This window comes from Balaenoptera ricei, chromosome 17, assembly GCF_028023285.1.
Source record: "Balaenoptera ricei isolate mBalRic1 chromosome 17, mBalRic1.hap2, whole genome shotgun sequence".
NCBI classification, from domain to species: Eukaryota; Metazoa; Chordata; class Mammalia; order Artiodactyla; family Balaenopteridae; genus Balaenoptera; species Balaenoptera ricei.
Window position 1 is genome coordinate 2,615,183 of NC_082655.1, and position 25,805 is coordinate 2,640,987.

General features: G+C 55.4%; 1 protein-coding gene across 6 annotated transcripts in view; it reads left to right on the forward strand.

Moving 5' to 3' along the window:
* SLC45A4 (solute carrier family 45 member 4) overlaps nucleotides 1-25,805 on the forward strand; it is a 104,785-nt gene that overhangs the window by 39,463 nt on the left and 39,517 nt on the right. For all 6 annotated transcript variants that reach the window (XM_059902334.1, XM_059902333.1, XM_059902329.1 and 3 more), the window contains exon 2: nucleotides 3,051-3,693. In XM_059902334.1, coding sequence (XP_059758317.1) covers nucleotides 3,450-3,693 — 244 coding nt within the window. In that variant the 5' untranslated portion in view covers nucleotides 3,051-3,449. The remainder of the gene's footprint in view (nucleotides 1-3,050; nucleotides 3,694-25,805) is intronic.

Sequence of the window (25,805 nt, forward strand, 5' to 3'; positions counted from 1 at the left end):
CTGCCCTGGAGAAGTCCTGCGAGTGGAGGCGTCCACCCAGGGGCTCCCTCCCTCTCCCTCACGTTCTTTCCAGAGGCCACCGTTGGACCATTCTTAAAAACTTGATGGGAACCCCAAACATGAGGAGGGACTCGGGTGTGGTGACTTGCTTTGCATTGTAGAGGGGACATGCTTGCACTGACCTGGTGGTCTGTCGGCATGCGGCTTTCCTAAGGACGCAGGGCCCTTTGCTCCCCAAGGGTTTGGTCTCTACCTCCTTGGCTTTCCCAGTAAAATCAAGACTTCTCGCTTAGCCGTCTTTAGCCGATTCCGCAGGCCCTTCAGCAAGTGCAGCTGTACCCAGAGCCTGAACGTGATGGAGGCCAGGCGGCCGGCTGAGCTTCCTTCGCAGCCCCTCGCTGGCTCTTACCCATCTTCTCTTTGCAGATAAACACCAGGAAATGCCACCACCTGTGGCCTAGGTGATCGACTGGGAGGGAACAGGTTGCACCTCTTCCTGCTTATAAACCTGACCCTAGATGCCACCCCTCCTCGGGGAGCCAGTGCCTTGAGCTCACCTGCGTTTCCTGTTCTGCTTTGAGCAGAGGCTGGTTTAGGAAAACAAAGGGAAGCGAGTTCACTTCAACTCAAAGTGAAGTTGAGTTTGCAGCTTCTGGGCGAGCTGATTGATTCCGAGTGTGATAAGGGCTTCAGCATTTTTAGGAGAACCTTTTTCCTGTTTAGTAATAACCTTAGGGAACACTCAGTGCTCTGGGCGCTGAGCCCATCCCCTGACCTCCACCCGTGAGCCTCAGTAGCAACCCCTCCCCCTAGTCGTGACAACCAAAAACATCTCCAGGCGTCACCCAGGGTAGGGTCCCCAAGGGCGCAGGTTGGCCCCGGGGGAGACCCATGGCCTTAAAATAATTTGAGTGCACTATTACAGAGCTTTATTGCCTAATTTTTAGCTGTTGCTGAAATTAGCGGAGTTTGCTGTATCTCGGGCCTGAGTCTCAGGATAGATACACAGTGGTACAAGGGCTGATGGGACGGAGCTGAAGGGTTTGATGATTATAATTAAGTCCTTAGGATTTCTGAGAAAACTAGTTACTGTCGTTCGGCCGATCAATCAATGTAGGTTTTAAAGACACATCTGGATATTCTGTCTTCACATAAAAATGATCCATCTTGTCTAGTGGAAAAAGGCATTTAAAATCATTGACCCTGTTTTGGTGTAAGAGTGACAGGTTGACTCAAGGGAAGGACCCGAGATTTTTGTCTCAGAATGGTAATCACTCGAAGGGCAGGGGTGGAATGAGAACCGTAGGGTGTTGGCAGGTGTTCATGCTGGGTGTTTTGTTTTAATACTGTTCTGTTTACACTGTATATGTGAGAGAGTTTCATGATAATGTTTTGTAAAAAGATTGTAGCAGGGTGCCAGTTTGGAAACACTTTTTTTCCCTCAAATTCATTCATTCATTCATTCATTCATTCATTCATTTTTAGCTGCTTTGGGTCTTTGTTGCTGCGCGCGGGCTTTTCTCTAGTTGCGGCGAGCGGGAGCTACTCCTCATTGCGGTGTGCGGGCTTCTCATTGTTGTGGCTTCTCTTGTTGCAGAGCACGGGCTCTAGGCGCACGGGCTTCAGTAGTTGTGGCATGTGGGCTCAGTAGCTGTGGCTCACGGGCTTAGTTGCTCCACGGCATGTGGGATCTTCCCGGACCAGGGCTCGAACCCGTGTCCCCTGCATCGGCAGGTGGATTCTTAACCACTGCGCCACCGGGGAAGCCCGGAAACACTGGTTTTAATCCAGATACTGATTATACAGTAGAGGACATTTATAAACGTGATAGAAATCTCAGGTAAAGGCTGCAGTTTGGAATTGTCGTTAAACTCGGGGCCTAAGAAGCAAATATGTAGGTAGGATCACTTGGACCTGTGATTCCCCGGGAAGTTTGGGCTGAAGGAAAGAGAGCATGAGGAGGCCCCAGCTTGGTGGGACAGTGAGATGGGGGTTCCGGACCCCCGGGGTAGCAGCTCAGCAGTGCCGGCAATCAGGCCAGGGACCCGCCATCACTTCCAGGGCTCCCTGAGGAGGGCACTCGGCGAAGCCCACCCCTTGATTTCTGGTCCTTTCTGGGGAGAAGGGGAGAAGGAGTTAAGATCATCTTGGGTTAAGTGAATATTAACCAGAAATATTTTTATTTAAAACAATTGTTGAAAATTTTCGGTAAGACCTCAGCTACCGATCTACCTTAATGTAAAATCACATTTTGTGTGATTTCACCTCAGGTTGAACGGAAGCCGTGTCGGAAGGCCATGTGCAGAAGAACAAGGGTGTTACTGCATCCTTGTTCTGGCCTTGCACGGGGCAGATGGTTGCTTTCCTAAAACCTTTCTAAGGGGACATTTCTAGTTAGGTTCTCGGCAGTCGACGCTTGGTAGTGGTGTGTTCATCCAGGTAGAGACAGCGTCACAAAGCTGGGTCATAGGTACCGGGATGGTGGAAACATAGGATTGAGGGACGGGTGCCAGGGCCCCATGGAATGTCCTGTGCGGGTGGGGGTCTTCAAGCCCCTCAACGTGGTGTTCAGTGTTTGGCACGCGTGTATATTTTTTCCCAGAGAGGCACTCTTTCATTTCATTAGCGAAAGGCTTCATAACAAACAGGTCAAGGACCACGGCTGTAGACAGCCCACAACAGGAATCCAGCACCTCAGGGTGGATCTGAGCCTGCCGTCTGCCCCTTCCCTGGGCGGGGTCCCCGCACCCAGCAGGCTGTCCCTACCGAGGAGCAGAAACGCTGAGCTCTCTTTCTGTCTCCCTTTCTCCCTTTGTGGTCCCATCTCTATCCTCCCCCCAAGATTGATTCCATGCAGGAAAATGTTGTTCTTCTAAAAATTGGGTTTTGTTTTCTCCGCAGATGACCTAGGGTAAGCACCAGGGAATGGAGGCCCACGGCCTCCAAGAGGCAGAGGACCAGCCCCACGGGCGGGGCGCGCGGCTCCCGGCTCCCGGGGTGGGAGGCCGTGAGGCCCCGTTTGACGGGGCAGGGCTTTTCCTCTCTTGCAGATCAGCCAGCCCCTCGATGGGGAGCGACGGCGGCCTACCTGTGTGTGTCACCTGCCCACCTCTCTGTAGCAAGGAAAGGAGCTTCAGCACTTCTTCAGTAATGATGATGAAACTGGTATTAACTGAATGGCATTTATGGATTTTTAACTCTAATTCACAGTAAACCAGCAAGCCATATGTTTAATCCAACCAAAAATCGTTCTGTTCTGCTGCGTGTCTCATCCGATTGTGAGAAGTTTCGAGATAACCTGTTTGTACAAAGAGGAATATAAGTATTATTACTTGCTGGAGGAACACACTGAAGCAGAAAGAGAAGACGTCTTAATTTATCCTTAAAGATATATGATAGAATTATTTATATAGATAGAGTAAATATATATATATATATTTTTGGTGGTAATGAAAATGGCTCCGCAGAATGCCGACTCAGAATCCCTGCAAGTTCAGGAGTTGCCGGTGCCCCTGCCGGACCTGCAGAAGCCGGGGAGCGCGGAGGCGGAGACGCACGACGAGACCGTCAGCGAGGGGTCCATAGACCGCATCCCCGTGCGCCTGTGGGTGATGCACGGGGCTGTGATGTTTGGCAGGGAGTTCTGTTACGCCTTGGAGACGGCGCTGGTCACGCCGATCCTGCTGCAGATCGGTAAGTGCCGCCTGGGCTTCCATGGGGTCCTAGCACCGGGCCTCACACGCCTGTGAGTGGCACACGGAGCACCGCACACTGGCTGACGGCTGTCCCCGGTCTCCTCTCCCTTCAGCCTCCTCTGATGGGTTTTCCCCGTGTTCCCTGGCGGGGTGGGGGGAGGTCCTCGGATGTTCACGTGGAGTCAGGTTCCAGCCAGGTGGTGGCTGGGCGTTTGGGCGTGTGTGGCGTCCCTAAGCTCTGACCCAGCGTGTGCCCACCTCCCCCGAGGTGCCTCCAGACGCGGCCACCAGCTGGGCAAGCCCTTGAACCCCGCTGCCCCTTGCTCCTTCTCCGTAAAGTGAGGTCAGTCGCAGACCAGCCTGGGTTGTTGGGCAGGAGACACGCATGCGCTCAGAACGAGGCCTGGCTGTAGAAGACACCAAAGAATGCTGTGTTTGTTTGTTTGTTTTGTTTTACTGTTATCATATGGTCGTTATTATCGACTTAAATCTGTGTTTACTGTGGACTTTAGGTGGCTGAATGATGGTTATTTCCAGAAATACTCGGATTCTCAGAGATAACACTCAGATTAGCATTACTAAGCCTGGTATATGAAAACGCTGGCATCCCTTCCAAATTACCACCGGGGGTGCCTTAGGCCCTAAAAATGTGGCCAGGGTATTTAATCTTCCCCGTTGACTAAGAAAGTTTTAAAATCTGTAATTTTCCAACTGGATAAGGGGCCAAACTATTCAGAAGCGTGTTTCATTCTAGAATTCCACATGTGCCTAGTAAAATATTTAAAAAATCTATTTATTTTGGCTGTTACAGGAAAGTTTCTCTGAACATGGTAAAATGTTTCTTGTTCAGAGAGCACAAGCTAAGGCCCAGTGTGGTGCAGATCAGTTAGAGAAGCATGCGGCTCCTTCAGTGATGAACGGGCCCCCGTGCTGGTGTCAGGGCGTGCTGCAGGCAGGTGCACTTGGGCATTTCACAGCACAGCAGGTGCCGTACCTGTCTTGTCAGGCACGTTAATAAAGGAGCAGGCTTGCCACTCTCAGGGTTTAGGTTGCTGTGTTTCAACATGTTTTCCCTTTGGCATCCCGGGTGTTTCATTTTTCGTCTTTAAAAATATGAGGCCTGAGAAGGCTTCCCGTGGCCCGGCTGAGTTAAGAACCTTTTCTGGAGAGTTGGGGGTGGTGGAGCGTGCACCACGTGGGTCACTCTTTGTTCTTTCATCCGTGTGTTGATCACCTCTCATTTATCCTGCTCACCTTCCTCGGGTGCCCACGTGTGCCAGGCCACTGGGGGCGGACAGGACGCCATGTCTGTCCCCGTGCGGCTTAGTCCTCGTGCTGGAGGTGGGGGAGTGACCCGCCTTTGCTGGGAGGAGAAGAGCTGGGGTGAGATGCCGGCCCCCAGAGTCTGGGGCACCCCCTTCCGGGCGGGCTGGGCAGGCCTCTCAGGGTGGGCGGCTCCAGGGCGGCAGTGTGGTGAGAGGCTTGGAGACCACCTTTGTGGCCAGACCTCAGGATGGGGCACATCCGGTGCCACTTAATCTTACCAAGCATTTATTTTGTCCCTTTGATGTGCAGGGACGTGGGTTCGTGGGTTGAGGCCTTAACGAAAGCAATGTGGCTAAGCTCAGGTGGGCAGCGTCGGGCACCATTATTTAACTTCTAGGTCATCTCACCCTGGTTATGGTGACAAATACAGAATTCAGAACCTCTGATTACTGAGAAATAAGTTGATACAATAGGTAGAGATTTGGGAGCTCTTATTTCCACATTTCCTTGGTGATAAGTTATGTGTATTATGGCTCAAAACCCTGGAACCAACACAGCTCCTTGGAACTTTCACACTTTACAGGTTGTGAGTCTCAATTTCCACACAACTTACATTTCATTGTTTGGTTTTGAGTATTTTCGTGTATTACATGAGACTTGTATCTACTTCAGATATTCCAGGGTAATACGTATTATATATTTCACTATATGATACGTAGGCTAGACATTAAATGTAGCTTTTGAGAGTCGCAGGTACGTCTGTTCCATATAAACATCCAGAAATGATGATGGAAAGAGGGAGGATTGTCATCATAGATGGCCGTGACAAACTGACCTGAAGGGGATGAAGGTGACCCTGGTCACTGACCCTAAACACTGCATAAGGTCATGGTCATGGGCAGAGCAGGACTGTGGACAGAGGCTGTTTGCGTAGGTTAAAGGAATGATGCTTAATGAGAGTTGTTCCTAGATGGGCTTAGATTGCGAACAGACGACAGATGGCCAGTGTATTTCTAAGGGTTGTACTTTCATTATATTCTTAGGGGCAACATAGTAATCAGAACTTTCTGATTTGAGTCAGAGCTTCTTAAAGTTGTCTGTCACGCCCAGAGGTGTGGTGTTTATTATTGGATCTTGTATATTAATAATTATTAAAGCTGAGACAGTATTCTCCCACTCAGCGTGGACAGTTTGATCCCCTTGATAGACAGATGTCTGTAGTTGGAACCAACACCACAGTTCAGACCAGGAATATTTTCGTCGTCCCAGGAGGCTCCCTAGTGGCCCCTCACGTCAGTCCGCCTTGACCCCCAGTCACCACCCTCCTGCCTCTGTCATGGTTTTGCCCTTTTTCTGAAATTTGTGTAAACAGAACCACACAGTCTGTGGCCTGGTTTCTGCAGTGCCGTTGTGGTCGAGCCGTCCACCCTGCCGCACTGACTAGTAGTACACGATGGACCCGCCCCCCTTTTCTCTGTTCATTCACCAGCTGATGGACATTTGGCTTGTTTCCATTTGGGGGCTGTTTTAAATAAAGCTGCTCTGAGCATCCGCTGCAAGGCTCTGTGCGGACCTGTGTTTCATCTCTCATGAGTAGAGACCTCGGAGTGGGCGGCTGGCCGTACGCTAAGTGCCAGGGTTACTTGATAAGAGAAGACCGTTCCCTCCAGCCTCCACATCCTTGGCAGCATTTGTGTTTCCCTAATGAATATCGACGCTTAGCAGCTTTCCCTATGCATTCGTGTATCTTAGATGAAGTGTGCGTTCACGTTTTTCGCCGATATTTCAGTCAGGTTGTTTGTCTTCTTAACGAGTTGCGAGGGTGCTTTATTAAAAAGCCCTTTGTCAGAGATGACGCCCTTGGGCATCTAGTTCTGTCCGAGGGACCATCCTGTCTTGCTCGCCGCTTCTGCGGCGAGTGGCGGTTTAGACGTGATGACGCGCAGCCCGTCCCCCGACCAGGCTCTCTTGGTCAGCGAGTGCGTGTCCTCCGCCCCCGGGGAGGCTCCGAGCAGCGCCCGCAGCGCCTGCAGCGCCGTCGTCCTCCCGTCCCTGTTCCTGCAGGTCCCCGCCTTGCCCCGCCCCCTTTCAGGGCAGGTTCAGACCCGCTCACCTAGTGGCCGGTGCCCAGGGGAGGCTCACTGTGTGTGTGTGGAAGGAAAGAACGAGTGACACGCCTTAGATGCCAGACGTGTCCACATGGCCTCGTCAAAGCCCGGACTCCTGGTTTCCTCGGTCCCGGACGGCCTGCCCCGACCCGGGCACACGAGGCCTCTGGACCTGCTGGCGTGTAGGACACAGAAGGCCTGTGGGGAACTAGGGAACTAGTCAGCGCCCACCCCAAGCGGAGCCATACGCATTGCCTCTCGTTGCAATTGCGTGTGCTTGCCCGTTAAGCGGATGTGGCCAGTCTCTGTTAGAGATGCCCGACCACTCAGATGAGGACACACGTAAATACTATAGAGACAGCATTAGTCACCATCCCACGTGAGGGAGCAGAGGCTGGGAGGGCTGGTCCACCTGCCTCGGGGGAGCCCACGGGGGGAAGTCGGGTGTGTGTAAACCTTGAAGTGTCTGGCCCGTGTTTCAGCTTCCGCGTCCTGGCAGTGGAAGCTGTAGGTTTCACTGTTTGTTACAGACCTTTCTGGTTTGTGGTCTTACGGCCGTCCGCGAACAGAGCCCGTTTCTCTGCGTGCTGTGGCAGGCGCTGTGGCAGGCGGGCTGCGCGGTGAGCAGAGCTGAGGGAAGCCAGTGGTTTCAGCTTACATCCCCAGCCCTCAGCCTGGCCCCTCCCTCCACCTGCATTTCAAGTCCGCTGTGTTGAGGACCGGGGGGGGGGGGGGGGGGGTCACAGGCTGGGAGGTGGAATCATGACTGGTTTCCACGTGCTTCTGTTGTCCGCAGCGGGCACCGAGGTGGGGAGCTCGTCCCCTCCCTGCTGGCTCCACTTCCCGGGGGAGACACTGAATTCTGAGTCCTCTTGCGGGAGGTGAAGCACACACCCTAATCGGGAGGGAACGGAGCCCCACGTGGTCTTGGTTCTGAGACCATGGAGATCCTGACAGCTTTGGGTGCCGGGCCCCATCAGGGGGGCGCCAGGGTGCGCTTCACCTGCTCTGGGAAGGTCCTGCCACATCCCCCCTGTGTGGTTCGCCCCAGTGGCGGGCGTCCCAGCCCACGGCCGCCCATCTCAAGTCATCTGGGATTCACGTGGTAATTTTGTGGCATACTGAAGGGTAGTGGCTTTGTTAGAATCTGTATTTTCTGTTTGGTTGGAATAATTCTTTTCATAATTGAGGGTGTCGCTGGAATCGAAATGGCTCCTTCCGAAGGTCGGCGGCCTTGCCGGGCGGGCGTGGGTGCTTCAGGAGCCCGTCTCACGGCGGCCGCCTTGAAAGCCCACCATCTCTTCCCAGGTTCGCATCGCCTGGCGTTGAGGACGGCAGCTGGGATCTGTGTTTGGGTTGGAGTTGACTTCCGCGCCCGTCTGTGAGCTCCGGCCGCGGCGGTGGGGTGGGTACCGGGGAGTCAGCCTCAGCCGCGTGCCTGGGCTCTGCGCGCGCCCTCGCAGGAGGCCGGATCGCTCCTCTTTCCAGCGGTCCCGGGGGCCAGGGCAGGGGCAGCCCCACTGATGACAGGTCAGAAAACCTAAACTGGGCCGAGCAGCTCGTTACCTGGGGCACCCACCACCCAGGGAGCTCCGCAGGTGACAAACCAGGTAACTTCATTCTCATGAGATGGTTCTTTTGCCGAACCAATATCTATTCCTGGTTCCTGACACGGTGCAGTGTGGTGGCTTCTCTTGTTGCAGAGCACGGGCTCTAGGCGCGCAGGCTTCAGTAGTTGTGGCACGCGGGCTCTAGAGCGCAGGCTCAGTGGTTGTGGCTCACGGGCTTAGTTGCTCTGCGGCATGTGGGAGCTTCCCGGACCAGGGCTCGAACCCGTGTCCCCTGCGTTGGCAGGCGGATTCTCAACCACTGCGCCACCAGGGAGGCCCGTAAGTGCAGTTTAAATCGGAACACTGTAAACCGTTTGTGTTTGCTGGCCGCTGGCGTGAAGTGTGGGCCCCGCCACCAAGGACACCGCAGCACTCTTGGCCTCGTCCGCAGGAAGGCTTTTGTCCGGCCAGTTTGGGGCCTGAACTGAGGGCCCCTGATTCCAAGTGAGCACCTCTTGTGCCGGAACCTCTGGACCGGCAGTGCCATCCCTCAGTGCTGGAAGGCGATGCCGCGTTGCTGGGCTGTGGAGGACGGAAGGCCCACGGGAGAGCAGAGGAGGAGGTGGGTGTGACGCCAGGACAGCCCTCCCTCCCTGGTCCGATTGGCCGAGACCTCTGGTCGGCCGCAGAGGGGACAGAAGACCGCATGGGAGGAACGCCCACCTCTCGTGGGAGACACTGCAGGCCAGCAGTCCCATGACTGCCGTCCCGTGAGCTCGGGAGGAACACGGAGCAGGCCCAGTGCGGCCACCGTGGTTCTAAATCCTCCCTCGCCGGGGAGGGTGCCTTTAAAAACTTCAGTTCTGCTGTCTCGAATGTACAGCATTTTCACCAAGTCCAGCGGTCCCGGTAGTGAGACCTGCCGCCCCTCCTGCCCCGCAGCACCTGGTGCTGCCCCTGCAGGCAGCCGGTTTCGCGCGCCTTCGCCAGGAGGTTCCCGCGCGTGTGACACACGCGACCAGCCCCCAGCAGCGGCAGAGAGCATCCAGGGCAGGTAGAGAACCCAGGTCCAGGCGAGAGCAGAAGGCCTGTGGCTTTCTCTCCAGGCCCGACGCTGTGTCCTCCCTGGGGGGGGGGGGGGGGGGGTGGGCTTGGCTCCGCCCTCGCAGGAGGCGTCCCGCTGACCTCGGGGCTGGCCACAGGTGCCTTCAGCGTCACCGGCATCTCTCCCGCTTCCTGACAGGCCACGTCTGTTACGCGCTGGATTCCCACCATTCGTCAAACATTGCAGCTTTTGGAGGGGCCTGTAAAAGTATGTTCTTAGGCTTCAGGCTCAAAGCGTCAGATAAAGGAGATCAGAGGGGCACCTATAAAAACTGCTGTTTTGTTAGTGTCGAGGGGGTTCTGGTAAGACCCACAAACTTGAGGCGAAGAAGAGGGTGAAGGTGTGACGTGCTGGGGGCTGGGGGCCCAGAGGCCCCTCAGGCATTGCAGCATCCGTGCCTGCTTCCTGCAGGGCCGGGGGTCTGAGGGCGAGGGAGGGGCCGCCCAGGGGCTTCTGCAGACCAACTCCTGCTGCGTGCCTGGCACTGGAGGTAGGTGCCCGTCGTCTGCACGCCATGTGTGTGCGTGTGTGTGCGTGTATATAATGTGTGCGCGTGTGTGCGTGTGTATAACGTGTGCATGTGTTGTGTGTGCGCACGCGCATGTGTATAATGTGTGCATGTGTGTGCGTGTGTATGACGTGTGTGTGCCCTCAGGTGCAGCTGATGAATCTGGCCTCAGAGTTGGGATCAAGTGGGAACGTGGGGTCCCCTCTGGGAGTCTGGGAACAGCTTGCCCAGAGCCCTGAGCAGACCCCCCTGAGAGGCAGGCGCCCTCCTGGGCTGACCCAGTCTGTTCCCAGACAGCCTTCTCCCTTGGAGAGCAGACCCCCACCCTCTGTTTCCTTCTTGGTTCAGGAAGTGTCCTGGAGGGAAAAGGAGAGTCATAGAGGAATGTCCTGTGGTCTCTCAGTTGACAGTGAGACGCCGATTTCTCTCCTGCTTGATGATGGTCGGGGGTGCCGTGATGGCCTGGGAATGACCAAGTGGTTTGTAGGGTTATTTATGCGGAAGGTTAGCTTTAGTCTTGTCTGTCTCATTCAGGAGGGGTGAAACTGTGTTCATTTTGTATGTGTCTGTTTTTCTTCTTAAAACACTTTTCCACTCTCTGTCCTAGCTTAACGTGAATCAGGATTCCTAGGATATGATTTGTCCCAACTTGAACCTCACCTTTTCTTCCTGTGGGAAAAACCTACCCTTTAAAAGCCTGCCTTAAAGAAAACATTGGAAGTTTAAGTGCCTTAAGTGCTCGTCATTTTCCTCCACTCCCGGGATTGCTGAGTGAAACTGACGGCGAGGCCAGGGCTGCTGCAGCAGAGTGAGAACGTGACCCGGGGGCAGCCCCACTGAATCACCCGCCGCAGCAACACCCTTCTGTAATCCAGGCCCCGGCCCCCTCGCCCCACCCCGAGTTAGAGGTTACAGCCCGGCCCGCCCAGTGCCTTCTTGTGCTGTTGACTCAGGCTAGTGTTCAAAATCCACAGGGCAGCGCCGGGAACACAAGTCTCTGGTGAGAATTGGGCGATGCAGGTTCATGCTGTATCCCAAGTGAAAACGCAGGTCCCCTGTGGCCTCCTTGAGTGAGCACGATGTTGCCCACAGGTGACCTGTTGCGAGTTGCCTTTTGCGTGACACATCTAACGTGGACCTTCCAGCAGGTGTGCTTTGCACTCTGCAGCACTTGTGCAGCTCAGATGTGCCCGCCGCCTTCCTAGGAATCCCCTTTGTGTCTAATGACGCCCCAGGGGCCTTCTGCAGGTGGCATTCTTGGTTGGTCTTTCTGTTTTGTAAAAGCAGATCTAGCACCTCACTGCCCTCAAACAGTTTCCTTCGTGCCACAAGAATTCCTAAGGCATACCTTTCTGGTTCATGCGGTCACCTGGCACTCCTTTTTTTTTTTTTTTAACATCTTTATTGGAGTATAATTGCTTTACAATGGTGTGTTAGTTTCTGCTTTATGACCAAGTGAATCAGCTATATATATACACACCTGGCACTCCTTGATTTCACGAAGCTGCGTCACTTACGGGCTATTTTCAGAGAATCGGGCCACCATGTCGCCTGAAAGAGGGACAGCTCAAGGAGTCTGCAGGCCTCGTACCAGAAGGCCCGGGAAATGGGCAAGTGGCCGAGGCGCGAGTGGTGGCTCTGGGGACCAGAGCCCAGGGGAAGGACACAGCGCCCAGCTTGTAACTGTGTTTGCTTTCGTTGCCCAAGCCGAGGCGATGCCCACAGGCCCTGCAGTCCCCGGGGCCAGAGGCTTTCAGGTCGCCGGCCCATGCCTGGGACGTGTGAGGACCCTTGCTGTCACAGTGGGCAGGGGGTCCTGAGACGTCTGGTTCTGGGCCCGTCCTCCGTGCCACCGCTGTTCAGTGCGTGGGAACCTCCCCTGTGTGGGGATTCGGTCCCTGGGCTGAGAACAGCTCAGAGCGTTTGAGTTTGAATTCTACATTGATGCTTCCATTTTTCATTTTCAGCGAAAACCGGACCAGGCTTGGCCATCCTCCTTCAGGTGGTGGAGGGTTTCTTTGTTGTGCTTCTTATCCAACAGTTCTTTTCGCATCGCTGGAAACTGATGCTGTACAGTCCTGGAGAATGTTATCAGAGGCCCTCTGGGGATGGGTTTCCCCTGGACCTGCCCGCCCTTCGTGGCACTTGGCTCAGCCTGAGGCTTATATTGGGTTGCCCGCCTGCAGGCCCGAGGGCAGGGGCAGGTGTGCTCTGCTCCCCAGGGTCCCCTGGTGTTGGGGGAGGGTGCTCAGGCTGCTCCCGTTGGGACTTGGGGGACGATTGTCCGGCAGTCGGTCCTTCGCTGTGTAGAGAGCGCTGGGCTCAGTGTCCTCGTTGTCCCGTGCCCCCGAGTGCCACCGAGCGAGGGAGCAGGTGCGCCCACAGGGCTGTGGAGGATGGGCCTTGAAAGACTTTCAGTCTAAGTGAAACAATACAGACGCAAAAGTACAAAGACTGTGTGATTCCACTTCCACGAGGACGCCGGGAGTAGAAGGTGGGCCCTGGGGGAGGGGCACGGGGAGTGAGTGAGTGAGTGGGGACGGAGTTTCAGTCCTGGGGGGACGGTGGGGATGGCTGAGCAGCAGTGGGAACGTCCCTGATGTCACTGAACCCAGCACCTACAAGTGGTGAGAGTGGTAACTTTTACATGATGTATGTTTTACCCCCATTTTTTTAAATGTGAAAAAAAACTGGATGGGCCTTACAGAATATCTGACTGAAAAGTGGATTTCCTGCTGACGAGAGACTAAGGAAGCCTGAAGGGTGACACATGGCCCAGGCTGGGAGGTGGCAGACTGCCCGCTCTCTCCAGGGGACGCGAGTTCCAGACACACGTGTGTGTCCGTGCCTGGGAGCCCTGACGTGACCACCCACCCAGGCCGGGGGACCCTCGCAGTGCCCCCCAAAGCACAGGCAGCATGCCGGGAGGACAGGCCCGTAAATAGGCAGGAGTTTGTCAAAGTCCCCTGAATTTTGACTGAGATAATTGAAAAACTGTTGTGCAGGGCTGTTTTGTTTGCGTTGGGAAGTCTGGATTTCCTTGTGTTTCAGATCATTGTATTTTAGAAACAATGAAATGTCAGCTGCAGTCCTTTTTCCCAAGGAGCTCTGTGCCTGTTGTTCTTCCATCAAACGCTTATTGAGCACCTACCTGCCAGGTGCCGGGCGTGGTGCCAGGTGCGGGGGGCGCGCGGGAGCAGCCTGAGGCTTCTGCTTCAGGTGGAGCCGCGTGCACGTGGGGGTCCGTGTGGGGATGCCGGCGCCCGCATGCCAGCGATCGAAGGGCTCCAGGTCAGGGAAGACCTGAAGGGAGGTCATCTAGCACGCTGGCGCCAAGGCTGTGCCCTGTGCCCTGTGCCCGGTGCTCACGGGGCCTGGGGTCAAGGCTGTGATTCATGGTCTGGAGGAGGAAGAGTAGGAAGGGCGGTCAGAATACAGGTCACTGCCTGCTCTGTCCAAGGGGAGCATGCGGACAGCAGGAGCGGGACAGGAGGCAACCCCCGGGCACGGAGAGGGGGCGGGGGATGGGGAAGCTGTGTGGAGGACGTGGCCCTGGGCCTCCTGGTTGCAAAGAGTACGTAGGGGTCAGTGAGCGAAGGTGAGTTGGCACATTCCAGGCCGCGGCATGGCAGGGAGAGGCGTAGCGGGAAGTGTGGCGTGTTAGGGAAGCTGTGACTAAGTCTGCGTGGCATGAGCTTGGTGCAGAGTCGTTTGAGGGAGCTCTGGCCCCTGGTGGGCCAGATCTTAGGCGGCCTTCTATGCCACTCCAAGGGGGTGATTTACAGAGAAACCTGAGCGATTCTGCCCTTTGCCAGTATTGCACACACGAGCAGTGGTAAAGCAAGAATGGTTTTTAGACGTCTTTTTTTTTTTTTTAATTAATTAATTAATTTATTTTTTGGCTGCATTGGGTCTTCGTTGCTGCGCGCAGCTTTCTCTAGTTGGCGGCGAGCGGGGGCTACTCTTGGTTGCGGTGCGCGTGCTTCTCATTGCGGTGGCTTCTCTTGTTGCGGAGCACGGGCTCTAGGCGCACGGGGTTCAGTAGTTGTGGCTCGCGGGCTCTAGAGCGCAGGCTCAGTAGTTGTGGCGCACAGGCTCAGTTGCTCCGCGGCATGTGGGATCTTCCCGGACCAGGGCTCGAACCCGTGTTCCCTGCCTTGATAGGTGGATTCTTAACCACTGCGCCACCAGGGAAGTCCTACTCTTTGCTCTTAAAAGCAATCCGTATAGAATGTGTCCACCAGCAAAATATTTCCCAGATGATGGTAATTTTGTCATTAAAAAACCAGCTATTTAAATCTTACATGAAACGCATACACATATATCAATAAATTATGTAAATCGTGTATGGATGGAGTTTGTCTTGGGGTGAGTATAGGTTGTTTGTCCCCCGTTTAAGTGGAGAGAGGATGTGGGGTGTATCTTACAGCTTGTAAACTGATGGAAACATCAGAGAAGGAAACTTGAAGGACTGCCACCCATCATGTTGAATTGGGAGTGATTGTTAGAAGTACTTTATCTGCAAATCGCAGTGGAGGTGTATGTAGCACGCAGTGCGGAATGGGCAGAAACTGAAAGCGTGAGTCTCCGTTTGAGGCGGTCAGGGCCGGACACCTGCGCGCTGGGCTGTTGACCGCGGCTGGAAGAGCCCTGCCCCTGGGCCCGCAGAAGGTCAGCACAGCCAAGGGTCGGCCACAGGCTCCGCTCAGGAGGGGCGGGGGCCCCGAGCCTAGCGAGAGGGTGTGAGGCTTCATCAGTTTCAACCAAATTATTTATGTGTCCTTAATTAAAGTCCCTCTAGACTTACACACCCTTGCATTTTGCTGTCATTCCACAGCACGATTAGGGGGTGTCGCTGCCTGCTTTGATGGCAGGTTTCTGGGCCCAGCAGCTGCTCCGCGCAGGCCCACTCGCTCTTCCTCTTCCTCTTCCTCAGCCGGGAGCCCGACTCTGCCCCCTCTCGCTGCCGAAGGCCTTTGGTCCCCGGGTCCTCCCCACGGTCTCCGGACTACGAGTACGTCCTCACGTTCTTCTCGCGTTCTTCACCGTTCTCCGGGCTAGACTGCGGCAGCAAAGCAGGGTTTAACCACAGCCAGACCGGAAGTACACTCTGTGTAGACGCAGCCGCCAGCAGCTGGGTTTGAAGCGCTCTTCCAGGCACCAGGCGGCCCCCTGTAATCCGACACTCATGACTTATAAATGGGGCCTGACGTGCCTCTCATGAATTTTAGTCATCACCCCACCTCGGGGAGGGCAGGCCAGCTTTAAGGGGAGGACACCCACTTTCACAGCGGGTTCCGAGGGCGCCACGCAGGACAGCACCGCAGGCCAGGGCACGGAAGCCCCGAGAGCCGGGCGGCCGGGAGGAAGGCTCAGAGGCGAGCCTGGACGGGGAGCCAGACCGCGACCGCCGGCTTTCCCGTGTCACCAGCTCTGGGGCCCTGCCGCGCTGCAGTATGGCGAGGCCCTGGCCGTGGCCGTGCAGAGGAGAAAGTTCTGGAGGCAAGCTCCAGGGGTAGGGTGGAGCTGGCACACTCCCTGACCACCCGTGGAGCCCTTTTCTGGTGGGCGGGGTGGAGGGATGCTGGAAGTGCTAACGGAAGGGCAGTGTCGAAACGGGCCCGTGAATAAGGCTCCCACGCCGGCCCAGGGATGTGGCCTGTCACCTGTCAGTCCTCCCCAGGGTCCTGGACAAGGCCGTCTGTACCGAGGGAGCTGCGGCTCAGGAAGGGAGGTGGCTTGCCCAGGGGTCCATGGCCAGAAAGTGTAGAATCAGAATTCGAGCCTCTCCTCTTCTTGAGAGCAGGCCAGGCCTGAGTCTGCAGCGAACTAGGAGAGGAGAGCGGGGCTAACGGTGCTGGTTCCCGCTTCCCGCTCTTAGAAGTGAGGTCTGCGGACCCCGTGGTAACGATGCCAGCAGCAGTTGTTCCAGTGACCTAATCCCTATACAAATCTGCAGATGACATTATCTTACAGATTTTTGCAGGTGAGGAAGGAGGCGTCCACAGAGTTAGGTCAGTGGTGGAGCTGGGATTTGAACTCGGCTCTCAGCGCCCCTGCCCCTCAGGAGCTGCGCCAGCTGCGCTTGGCGGAGATGTGATAAAGGGAGATGGGGTTAGAGGTTTTTAAAAAATACTCGAGATCTCTATTGATAAAGGTAATAGCAACGTTTAGTAAGAATTTAATTTTTTAAGTTTCCAAACACTTGCTGGTTTTCATGTAATAGCGTTTTCAGGAGGCAGGATATAATGACCAGACCCTGAAGGCCCCGCTGTCTGCAGCCCAGGGGCGTGCTGGAGCCAGCTCCTAAATTCCAGGAATCCTCTGGGTCCGTCCTTGGCTGAGCACACCCATTATTTAAACATTAATTACGCGCTTACAGATGAATTGCGTTGACAAGGAAGGTAACACACTCGCGTGCCTAACTACCTATCCGCCTACACTTCACTGTCCCCGGCCCTTGGAGGTGACCTCTGTGTGTCGTGTCTGCGTGTGGAGATGTCGTGCAAAGGCTCTCTGAACCCCCGGTTCACTGACCTCGCTTCGGTACCGTGAGGCCGGCCGGAGGGAGCACTGACTCACGCCGGGGAGGTTGGCCGGCCTCCGCAGGAGGGCTCCCCCCGCCCTAGCGCGTGCTCCTTAACCTTGCTCCACCGGAGCTTTGGGTGTGTTGCTGCCCGCTTGTTATTAAAGCCAGAGCTGTGAATCGCAGCAGATAGGGCGGTGGCTGGGTTCTTTCCCCCCCGACCCTAATTCAGGTCGCAGACTCTCAGAGTTGGGAGAGACCTCGGCTGCCACTGCGTCCAGGCCTTGCACAGGGGCCAGCCTGGGCCGGGGTGCCGAGTGGCCGTCGCGGGGCTCGGGGCGGGCTTGTTCCCCCCACCCGTGCCCTGGGCACGCTTGCTTAGTGCGGCATCTGTTCCGAAGAGCGTGGGATGGGTGGTGGGGAGGGGCCGGTGCTCCAAGTCTGCAGTGGGCTGTGCTCCTGGGAGCTGGGGGAAGAAAGACCCCCGCAGCCAGGCCCCGGCAGAGCAGGAGGGGCGCCCACGGGTTTTCCAGAGGCTCAGTGCCTGCGTGCATCTGGCCGAGGGCATCCTGCTGGGCCCTGGAGGCTCCTCCTCGTTTCAGCATAGGACCACTGCTCCCACCGAGGTGCTGGGCAGCCCCCGAGTGGGGCTGGCGGTTTACTCCCTGGAAACTAAGCCCAGCCTCAGGGCCAACATGAGGGGCTGGAGCGTGTTTATTTTACCGGAAGAAAGGCCGTTCGGAACCTTCTGGAATTTGACTGGTGGTGCCTTTGGTAAGTGTGAATCGTGCTATTTCCAGACTACTGCCTCTCCATCCGAAATAGCTCATTCGGCACCAAAGTCCACCCGCAGGGAGCACCTAATGCATAAACCGAACGAACTCTATCACATGGCTCTCCCGTCACTGGGACTGGCCCCCGCGTGGCCCCGGTTCTGGGGCCTGTGCCTTCAGGCACCCGTCCCTGCTCTAATGCTGTGATGAGGGACGTCTGTGTTCAGTTCTTGGGCTCCCAGGCCCAGCCCGGGGCGAGTGCCTAGACTCTGGGAAGGGGCTTGGGCCGCACAGGATCCCCCGCACACACGCACAGGGCCCGGCCCGTCGTTGCGGTTCCAAGGGGGAGGCCCCAGAACAGGCATCTGAGCTTCTTTTTTTTAATCCTTCTTCCTACCTTCCCGGGATTCTGGAAGGCTTCTTCAGCTCTGTGGCCCTCCATCCGGCTGGACGAGGGGTTGCCCCCTGCCCAGTGCAGACCCTCTCTGCTCAGGGGGGGCCCTTTCCTCGGTACCATGCCTATATCCGGGCCCCGGCGCCTCGGCCGGACCCGTGCTTTTTCACGGCTGTGGCCCTCAAGGGGGCTGCTTAGTGCCACGTTCCCCACTGGGTTGGTTACGTTCATCCGGGGTTACTGCAGGCTGCCAAGCGTTCCCACAGAGAGCGAGTTCTCATGGCTTTAATGTTATCATGAAGGTTTTGTCTGAGAATACAAGCATATCTTGATGGGGAAGGCTTTGTCTATTGAGAGAAAGAATGTAGTTCCTATTCCCATTTCAGATCTTTTGTTAAAGATTTATAGGCAGCTTTCCCAGTCCCCTGGCCCCCTCCCCCCAGAAGGACCGGTTTATCAAAAAAGCCGCTGTGCTGAATGGGAGGCCGCGCGTGAGTGAGCGTGGCCGCTGTCGCCCGTGACCTCACACAGCCCTCGGTGAGCGGTGACACCCTCGGCGTTTCCTGTGAACGGGGAGCCTTTCTGGTCCCACCATTGTTGTTCATTTTTGCCGGGAAGAAAACAAAAATTATTTACTACACACCGGTGCTGCGTGTGTTTAGAGCCTTGCTGGGAAATGCCGCCGTGTCCGGGGCTCCCAGCGGCAGCCACGCCAGGGACGGACGGGGATGGGGCTGTGTTCTCAGGGCTCGCTCCTCCGGGGCTGCTTTGGGGACGTGATGGGAAGTGTTTGTCTTTCTTGCCCAGCGCGGGGTGACCCCGGCTGTCACCACACCGCCAGCGCTCAGCTCCTGGTGGGCTTGCACCCCATCTGCAGCCCAGGGTGACTTTCAGGAGAACTGGGGACACGGTCGGTCCAGTCAGCCCCTCCTGGGCGCTCCTGCCTCCTCGGCCTGATCAGCTGCCCCTGGTCCTGCGGCCTCTGCCCGGATCCCCCTCCGCGGAGGCCTTCCCTGGGTGTGGGGGGTCCCGTGCCGAGCAGGGAGGAGGAGGGGTGCGGGTGGAAGGGCCCGGCAGCGTCTTCACGCAGCAAGCACGTGGTTCTGGCGCCCACGCTCGCCGGGCTCTGTGCCAGGAGCTGGCCCTCGTGCCAACGCCCTCTGCCCTCCTGGGGCCTTCGGCCAAGTCTAATAAACAAGGGCCAGCTGGGTTGGTAGGTAGGTGGCCTGGTGACCTCCGAGGGCAGTTTCGGGGTGGGGGGTGCTCTGGGGGAAACCAGGCTGCAGTAGGGGGAGGGAACGGGAGATGAGGAAGGAGTCGCTTGAACAGGGTCGGGTGGGGGGCGACGATGGCACCGTAACCAGGGGAAGGTGCGGCCCGGCCGCCTCGGCAGCTGTCGGACGGACGGACAGGCTGGAGCTGGCGGGGGCGGAGGGCAAAGCTGAGGGGCGGCTGGGCTGAGGGTCTGACTCCCTGCCAGCCCCGAGCCATTGGTCTCTCAGGGTCGGTGCGCTGGTGAAGGCGGCCCCGGCTCCGGGGAGCCTCCACAGCGGGTAATCCACGCGTACCTGCACCCCTCCAGCTCCCTCCTGGGGCGGCCAGCGCTCTGGGTGGCGCGAAGCCTGGTGATGGTGGTGTTTCTGGGCGAGCAGGACATGGGTTTGGGGTGAATTGCTAACCAGCACCCAACTTGACGACTTTCCTAATGAATTCCTAAGAGTCACTTTAAATTGCATGCCCGTTTTAATTTCAGTTACATGCGTGTTTTCAGAGAAGGTTGACAGAACTTGCCAGTTCACGTCTGTGCAGCTCGTACCTCACCCTGGTACTGTCACACAGGTCAGAGGTCGCCTCTGCGGCTAAGGGGATGCGCCCACAGAGCACAGGCTCCCCCGACAGCCCAGCCCCGAAAGGCCACCTTCAGCAAACTTAGCACAGGGCACAGCTCGGTGCAGAGGAGCCTTTTGGGGGGGCGAGCGGGCACTCCAGCCCGAGCAGGGGCACACGGGACGGAGTGTGACTCTGGTGACGCGCACTTGAACCTCAGAAGCTCTGCGTGCGGGGTGAGCCGCGCTCTTCCCCGGGCAGGGCAGTGTCCTCAGCGCAGCAGCTCCTTGGGCAAAGTACACACACGACGGCCAGCAGGCACAGGGGCCCCAGGAATGTCAGTGCCGCTGCCCGAGGGGAACTGGCACTGGGTCAGCCTGTCGGGCGCTGAAGCGTGAGCTGCCACGTGAGGGCTCCTTCGGGCTCCTGTCGGGCGCGGGGCGGTCCCGGGGCAGTGCAGACTGCTCACGCCGTGCTCCCTCCCAGGGAGGGGTGAGAAGCCCGGGTTTCCAGGGGGCGCCTTCGGCGAAGATGGCTTTCTCTGTCGCCTTGCATGGCCAGCCTCTCCACGTGTGTCCCTGTCGTAGCATGTACTTGGGAAGAGCACAGGCTTTGCATCGGCCAGACCCTGTGTGTCCCACATTTGCCGGCCCGGTCGGTCGCGGGTGGGCGGTGGGCACTTAGCAGCCGAGGGCGAGCTGGGGCCGGGGCATGTCTCCCAGGCACTCCCTGTGTCCTCTGCGGTCAGTCTTCAGCTACTCCCGTCTGACGCAGAGCCTTGCAGCTCACAGACGTTCACAGAATGTTTGTGTAGGCCAGAGAGAGAGAGTGTGGACGAGCAGTTCTCTTGTGACCAGGCCCTGTAGCCCCTCTCAGCGCATGGTCACCACTGTGGTAATGAGCCCATGGCCAGAAGCAAGCGCGGCCACTGTCTGTGCCCCTCCAGCTAAGAGGCCGGATCTTCAAGGAACAGTTTTATCCGTGCAGCTTCCCCTCTAGTGCGTGTCAGCGCTAGAGAGCATCCAAAATAGGAGAAGGGCCGGGCACCCGGTGAGCTTCTCATTGTCTTATGGCTTTTCCCCTGAAGATTGGCCTCACATGATGCCGCCCAGAGGGGCTAAAACACAGCTGGGTATCCGAACCCAAGGGCAGAGTTAGAGCCGGGGAACCCCAAATCCCATTTGTCATCTCTACTCGTATTTCTTGGCAGTTCCTGAAATGGGACAGATTTTAGCTAAAGCTAAAAAAACAGGGGAGACAGTTTTGAGTTCGAGTCCAGCCAAGTTAATTGTTTGTTAAAACAAAAATATCAACGCTGGTAAAACCCGAGAGGGATTGGGTAGGATGAGTGCATCTCCTAAAGCTGGCTTCTCTACTTCTTGTTACCTATTAGTGTTGATCTCATTTAAAACAGACACTCTTGTGTGTTGGATTTGTGAACAGTACGAATGTATCTCATCGCACCAATGTCAGGACAAAATGACTTTTTTATACTCATTTCTTTTTCAAGAAGAGATCCTGAATATAAGAATAACAGTCCAGCATTTTGTCAGTGTTTTTCAAAATTGACCTATTTTAAGATCATGTTATTCCTAAGTAATGTTCAAAGAGTGATGGGTAATCTGGATAGATACTTTTTTCTTGTATTTTCTCCTAGAAAAACTTTTAAAAGGCAAAAGCTTAACCAATAAGAGTATCAAATCAAATGTCAAGAAAGTATTTCCAGTGTTAGGACAATATACGCATGTGCCTCAAGTTAAACTGTGCAAAAATTTGTTATTAATTTCTTGGGTTTTTAAGCTCTGAAATACATATCAAGTTAAACTTAGTCATGGCTGTTCTAAGATGTACTTAAGGAGAGAAGGAGTCTTTATGTTCATTTTTTTATATGTGTTTTATACCTGCATATCTGTGCAAAAACGCTTTTACCAGAATTATTCATCAAAGTCCAGTTATTGACCTTTGTGGGGGGAAATATATCATTGTTCATCAAAGGAATGTAACAGAATATAGTCTCTGCGACACATCGTTTTACAACGTCTGCGCTACAACTCAATACTGTTAGACATTTGGGGAGAAAAGAAAATGGAAAACATGACTTTCACTCCAGAGGAAAAGCCACAAGGCACCTGACCCCAAGATGATGACTTGTGTTGGAATCATCAGACACGTTCTGACTCTGCTCGGGGACATAAAGGAAAGCAGGCTCTAGGTGGAGAGTAGAAAATCTCAACAGAGAAATAGAAGCTATTTTAAAAAAGAACCAAATGGAAATTCTGGAATTGAAAAATGCAGTATCTGAAATAAAAATTAACCTTTATGATGAGAGAAGATTCAGTGCACTGAGAAATTGGTCTGTAGAAATGACTTAATATGAAGAACAGGGAGAACAAAGGTTGAAAAAAGAAATGAGCAGAGCTTCAGGAAGCAGTGGGACAATGTCTAATATACGTGTAATTGGAGTCCTGGAAGAGAGGAAAGAGAATGGGGCATCAAAATGTGAAGTAAGAAATAACTGAAAACCTCCTAAGTTTGGTGGAAGCTTAAATCTACAGCTTCGTGAAGCAGGATGAATGTAAAGAAAGCCTCGCTTAGGCTCACCATAGTCCAACTGCTGAAAAGCAGCAACAAAGGGGAAATCTCGAAGGCACCAGAGGAAGAAAAGACATGTATGTAGTCATGTGGGCTGTCACAGCCTTCTCGGAAGACAGTGGAATTGTGTCTTGAAGTTCTGGCGGGGAGAGGAGTTGACCCAGAGTTGTGTATCCAGCAAAAATATCTGTTAGGAACAAAAAGTGAAATAAAGAGAATTTAGGTAAATTCTAAGAGCATTTGTCATCAGCAGACCTCTGTGAGAAATGCTGAAGAAGCTACAGACAGTTCTTCAGGCTGAAGAGAAGTGATACCACACGAACACTGGGATCTCGAGGAAGAAGGAAGGAAAGGTATGGAAATGGTAAGATGGGTGGGTAAAAATAAAAGACCAGTTTCCTATTAATTCTTTTAAAATGACTGTTTAAAATAAAACTCACAGCACAGCGTGGGGTTTATCGTGGCTGCAGATGAAACGTATGTGCCAGCTTCAGCATAAAGGGGCTTGGGGTAAACGGGCACAGACAGTCACTAATTTCTTATGTGACGTGAACGATATCTACAAATAGACTGGAAGTTGACATGTAATATAGTCTCTAGAGCAGCCACTACAAAATAATGCTAAAAAGCCAATGTGTAAATTAAAATGGAATGTGGAGAAATACTCAGTTAACCAAAAGAAGGCAGGAACAAGAGGAACGGAGACCCCAGGAGGGGGCAGACTGGAAGCAAGTAGGAAAACGGCAGCCCTGATGTCACCCACGTGAGCAGTTACTCTAAATGTAAGTGACGAAACACGCCAGCGAGGAGACACACCAGAGTGGATGGAACAGCGAGACCCGCCCATCTTCTCGTAAAACACCGTGACTGACGCCGAGGGGTTGAGGTGAAAAGGTGGGAACAGGCAACCTGAGTCGGCTGGTGGGAGTATTAACCCCAGATAAAGACGAAGCATTGCCGGGGGTACAGAGGGCAGCTCACAGGATGGAAGGGTGGGCTCAGGAGTGAGGTGCGTGTGCTCCTGATGAACAGAGCCTAAGACACGGGTGAAGCAAAGACGGGTAGACTCCAACAGTCATTCGCAGTCATTGTTGGGAAATTTCACACCCCTCTTTCCGCAGTAATAGGGCCGACTGAGCACAACTCAGGAGACAGACAAACCCTGGACAACACACAACCGCGCTGCATCTAGAGCAGGGGTTGGCAGGCGGTTCCTGTTGGGGCCAGAGTGAATGAATGTTCCTGGCGCTCTGGCCGCATGTCTGTAGCAGCTCCAAGCCCTGCCATGGAGCTCAAAGCAGCCGTTCATCAGCGGACAAGTGTGGCCTCGTTCCAATAAAACTTTATTTACAGACACTTTTTACACGTCAGGAAATGTTCTTACTTTGATCTTTTTCGACCGTTAAAAAACGTAGCAACGTTCTTAACAAAAAGGGGCCGCAGAGTTGCTCAGTCGTGTTCCAGAGCATTGACCTTGAGAAGGAGAGGGGTTGGAACGAACTCCTTTCCTCCGAGCAGCGACGGGATGACAGGGGGGCCCTGCTGGCCGCCCTGCCCGGCAGCCCCCCTCCGGCCACGCCCAGCGGAGGTGCCAGGAGGGATCCAGTGCTGACGCCTCCCGAGTCCCCGACATCCGGGCAGGTGCGTGGGATGACGCTGCGGGTCCCGCACCTCCCGTCCCTGGTCCCCTGTCCCCTGTCCCCTGTGAGAGGCCCGGCCGGGGTCGCAGGGCCTTCTCCTCTCTGTAAAGAGCTCCACCTGCCGTGGCCACAGAAACACCCACCCCCTCTGCCCCCACCGCCCGGCAGCCCATCCGCTTCTCTCCCTCAGACTCAAGGGTGCTGCCCTCCCGACCCGCTCAGTCCCTGAAGCGCCACGGGTCACCCTGTGATGCTTGTCGCCTGGTGAGTTTGCTAATAATGCCCGTGTCCCTGGGAGTGGAAGCTGCCGAGGCCAGGGACCACCGCTCCCCCACGGCACAGCAAGCACAGCCGGTCCCAGGCGTGTCGTGTGCCCGGGCCCCCTGCTCCTGGACCAGCGTTGAGCGCGTTCAAGACCGGGAGCCAAGACGACTGATGCCAGGAGGCATGTGTGTGGTGGGCTGGCTGGGGATGGAGAAGGTGGCCTGGGGCAGATGGCAGGCCTGGCGGGTGAGGGCACTGGGGGATGGGGTGGCCAACCACAGCTGAAGATCAGACCCGGGTTGGGGGCCGGCCAGCAGCAGTGCACAGGGTCAGAGGTCGGTGGTTGGGGTCTTCAGGCTGACCCCGCTGCAGGTGCACCTCGGGTTTGGTTCAGTTCAGCAGTCGTTGGTACCTGCCTCTGTGGGTCTCCGCCCTCAGGGATGCCCGTCTCTTGGGCACGCGTACAGGTGGTGCAGCAGGTGTGGAATTACAGCAGCGGTGGTGAGCCCGGCTGAGTGGGAGCCTCCTGGGTGGGTGACCCCCTCAAGAGTTCTAAGAGGCACCAGGTAGGGAGGTGAGAGTCAGCAGGTGCAGAAGTCCAGAACACTTCTTGTGCCTGAAGCTGGAGGGCCAGGCCCCCAGGGGAGACGGCAGGCACGGCAGGGAGTCGACGTGTGTGTGCACACATGCCTGCGTGTGTGCAAGTGCGTGCGTGCTGCAGCTCTGCACAGAGCCCCGTCACCAAGCTAGTCACCGTTCGTTAGTAAAGTTGTGACCTTTGAAAAGCCCAGCAGTAGTTAAGAGTCTGTCCATTGGGGTAAGAATGCTTTCCTTTCTCTCTGAAACCGACTACACCGCACCCGCTAAATGGTTTTGTGCGGGAGCCGTTTTTGAGAAGCCTGATGCTTAGACACCGTGCGTTCTTGAGCGTAGGAAGTGTCGGCGCGGCCGACGTGGCGGTACCGCTGTCGTTTCCCCCGGTGCCTGACTTTGACAGTGAACGCCGAGGACCCGGCCCTGCCATGTAGACCACCGCTTGTCAGCAGAGCACACTCGGCAGGCTTCTCATTTCCTGAAACACCAGTACGTTCTGCTGACTTGAATCAGGAACAGAATTCGCCCTTCCTAAGGTTCTGTGTGGTGTAAAGGTCGAGGCTGACACCTTGAATTCTAGGCTGAATGCATAAATATTTTAATGGGCACGTTAGCAACGATTTTGAAAGGTGCTTCCCTCCTCCTTTGAAAACGATTTCCTCCTCCTACACAGTTTATTTTTCTTAGTAGTTCAGCACAATATTCCATTTCTCAGCGCCTTTGGTGGTGTAAAACATCAGCTAACAATCGCTGGCGTGCCAAGGCACGCTTTTATTTTTTTATGTAAACTCTTCATTGTAGTATGACATACAGAGAGGTGCATGATCCGAGTCTCCAGCTGGGTGAGTTGTCACCAGGGACCTCCATCCAGATCAAGATCAGAACATACCAGCCCGAAGCCCCTGCCCCTCCCGGGGGCGACCAACACCCTGGCTTCTCCCAGCAGACACTCCTTTAGCCCCG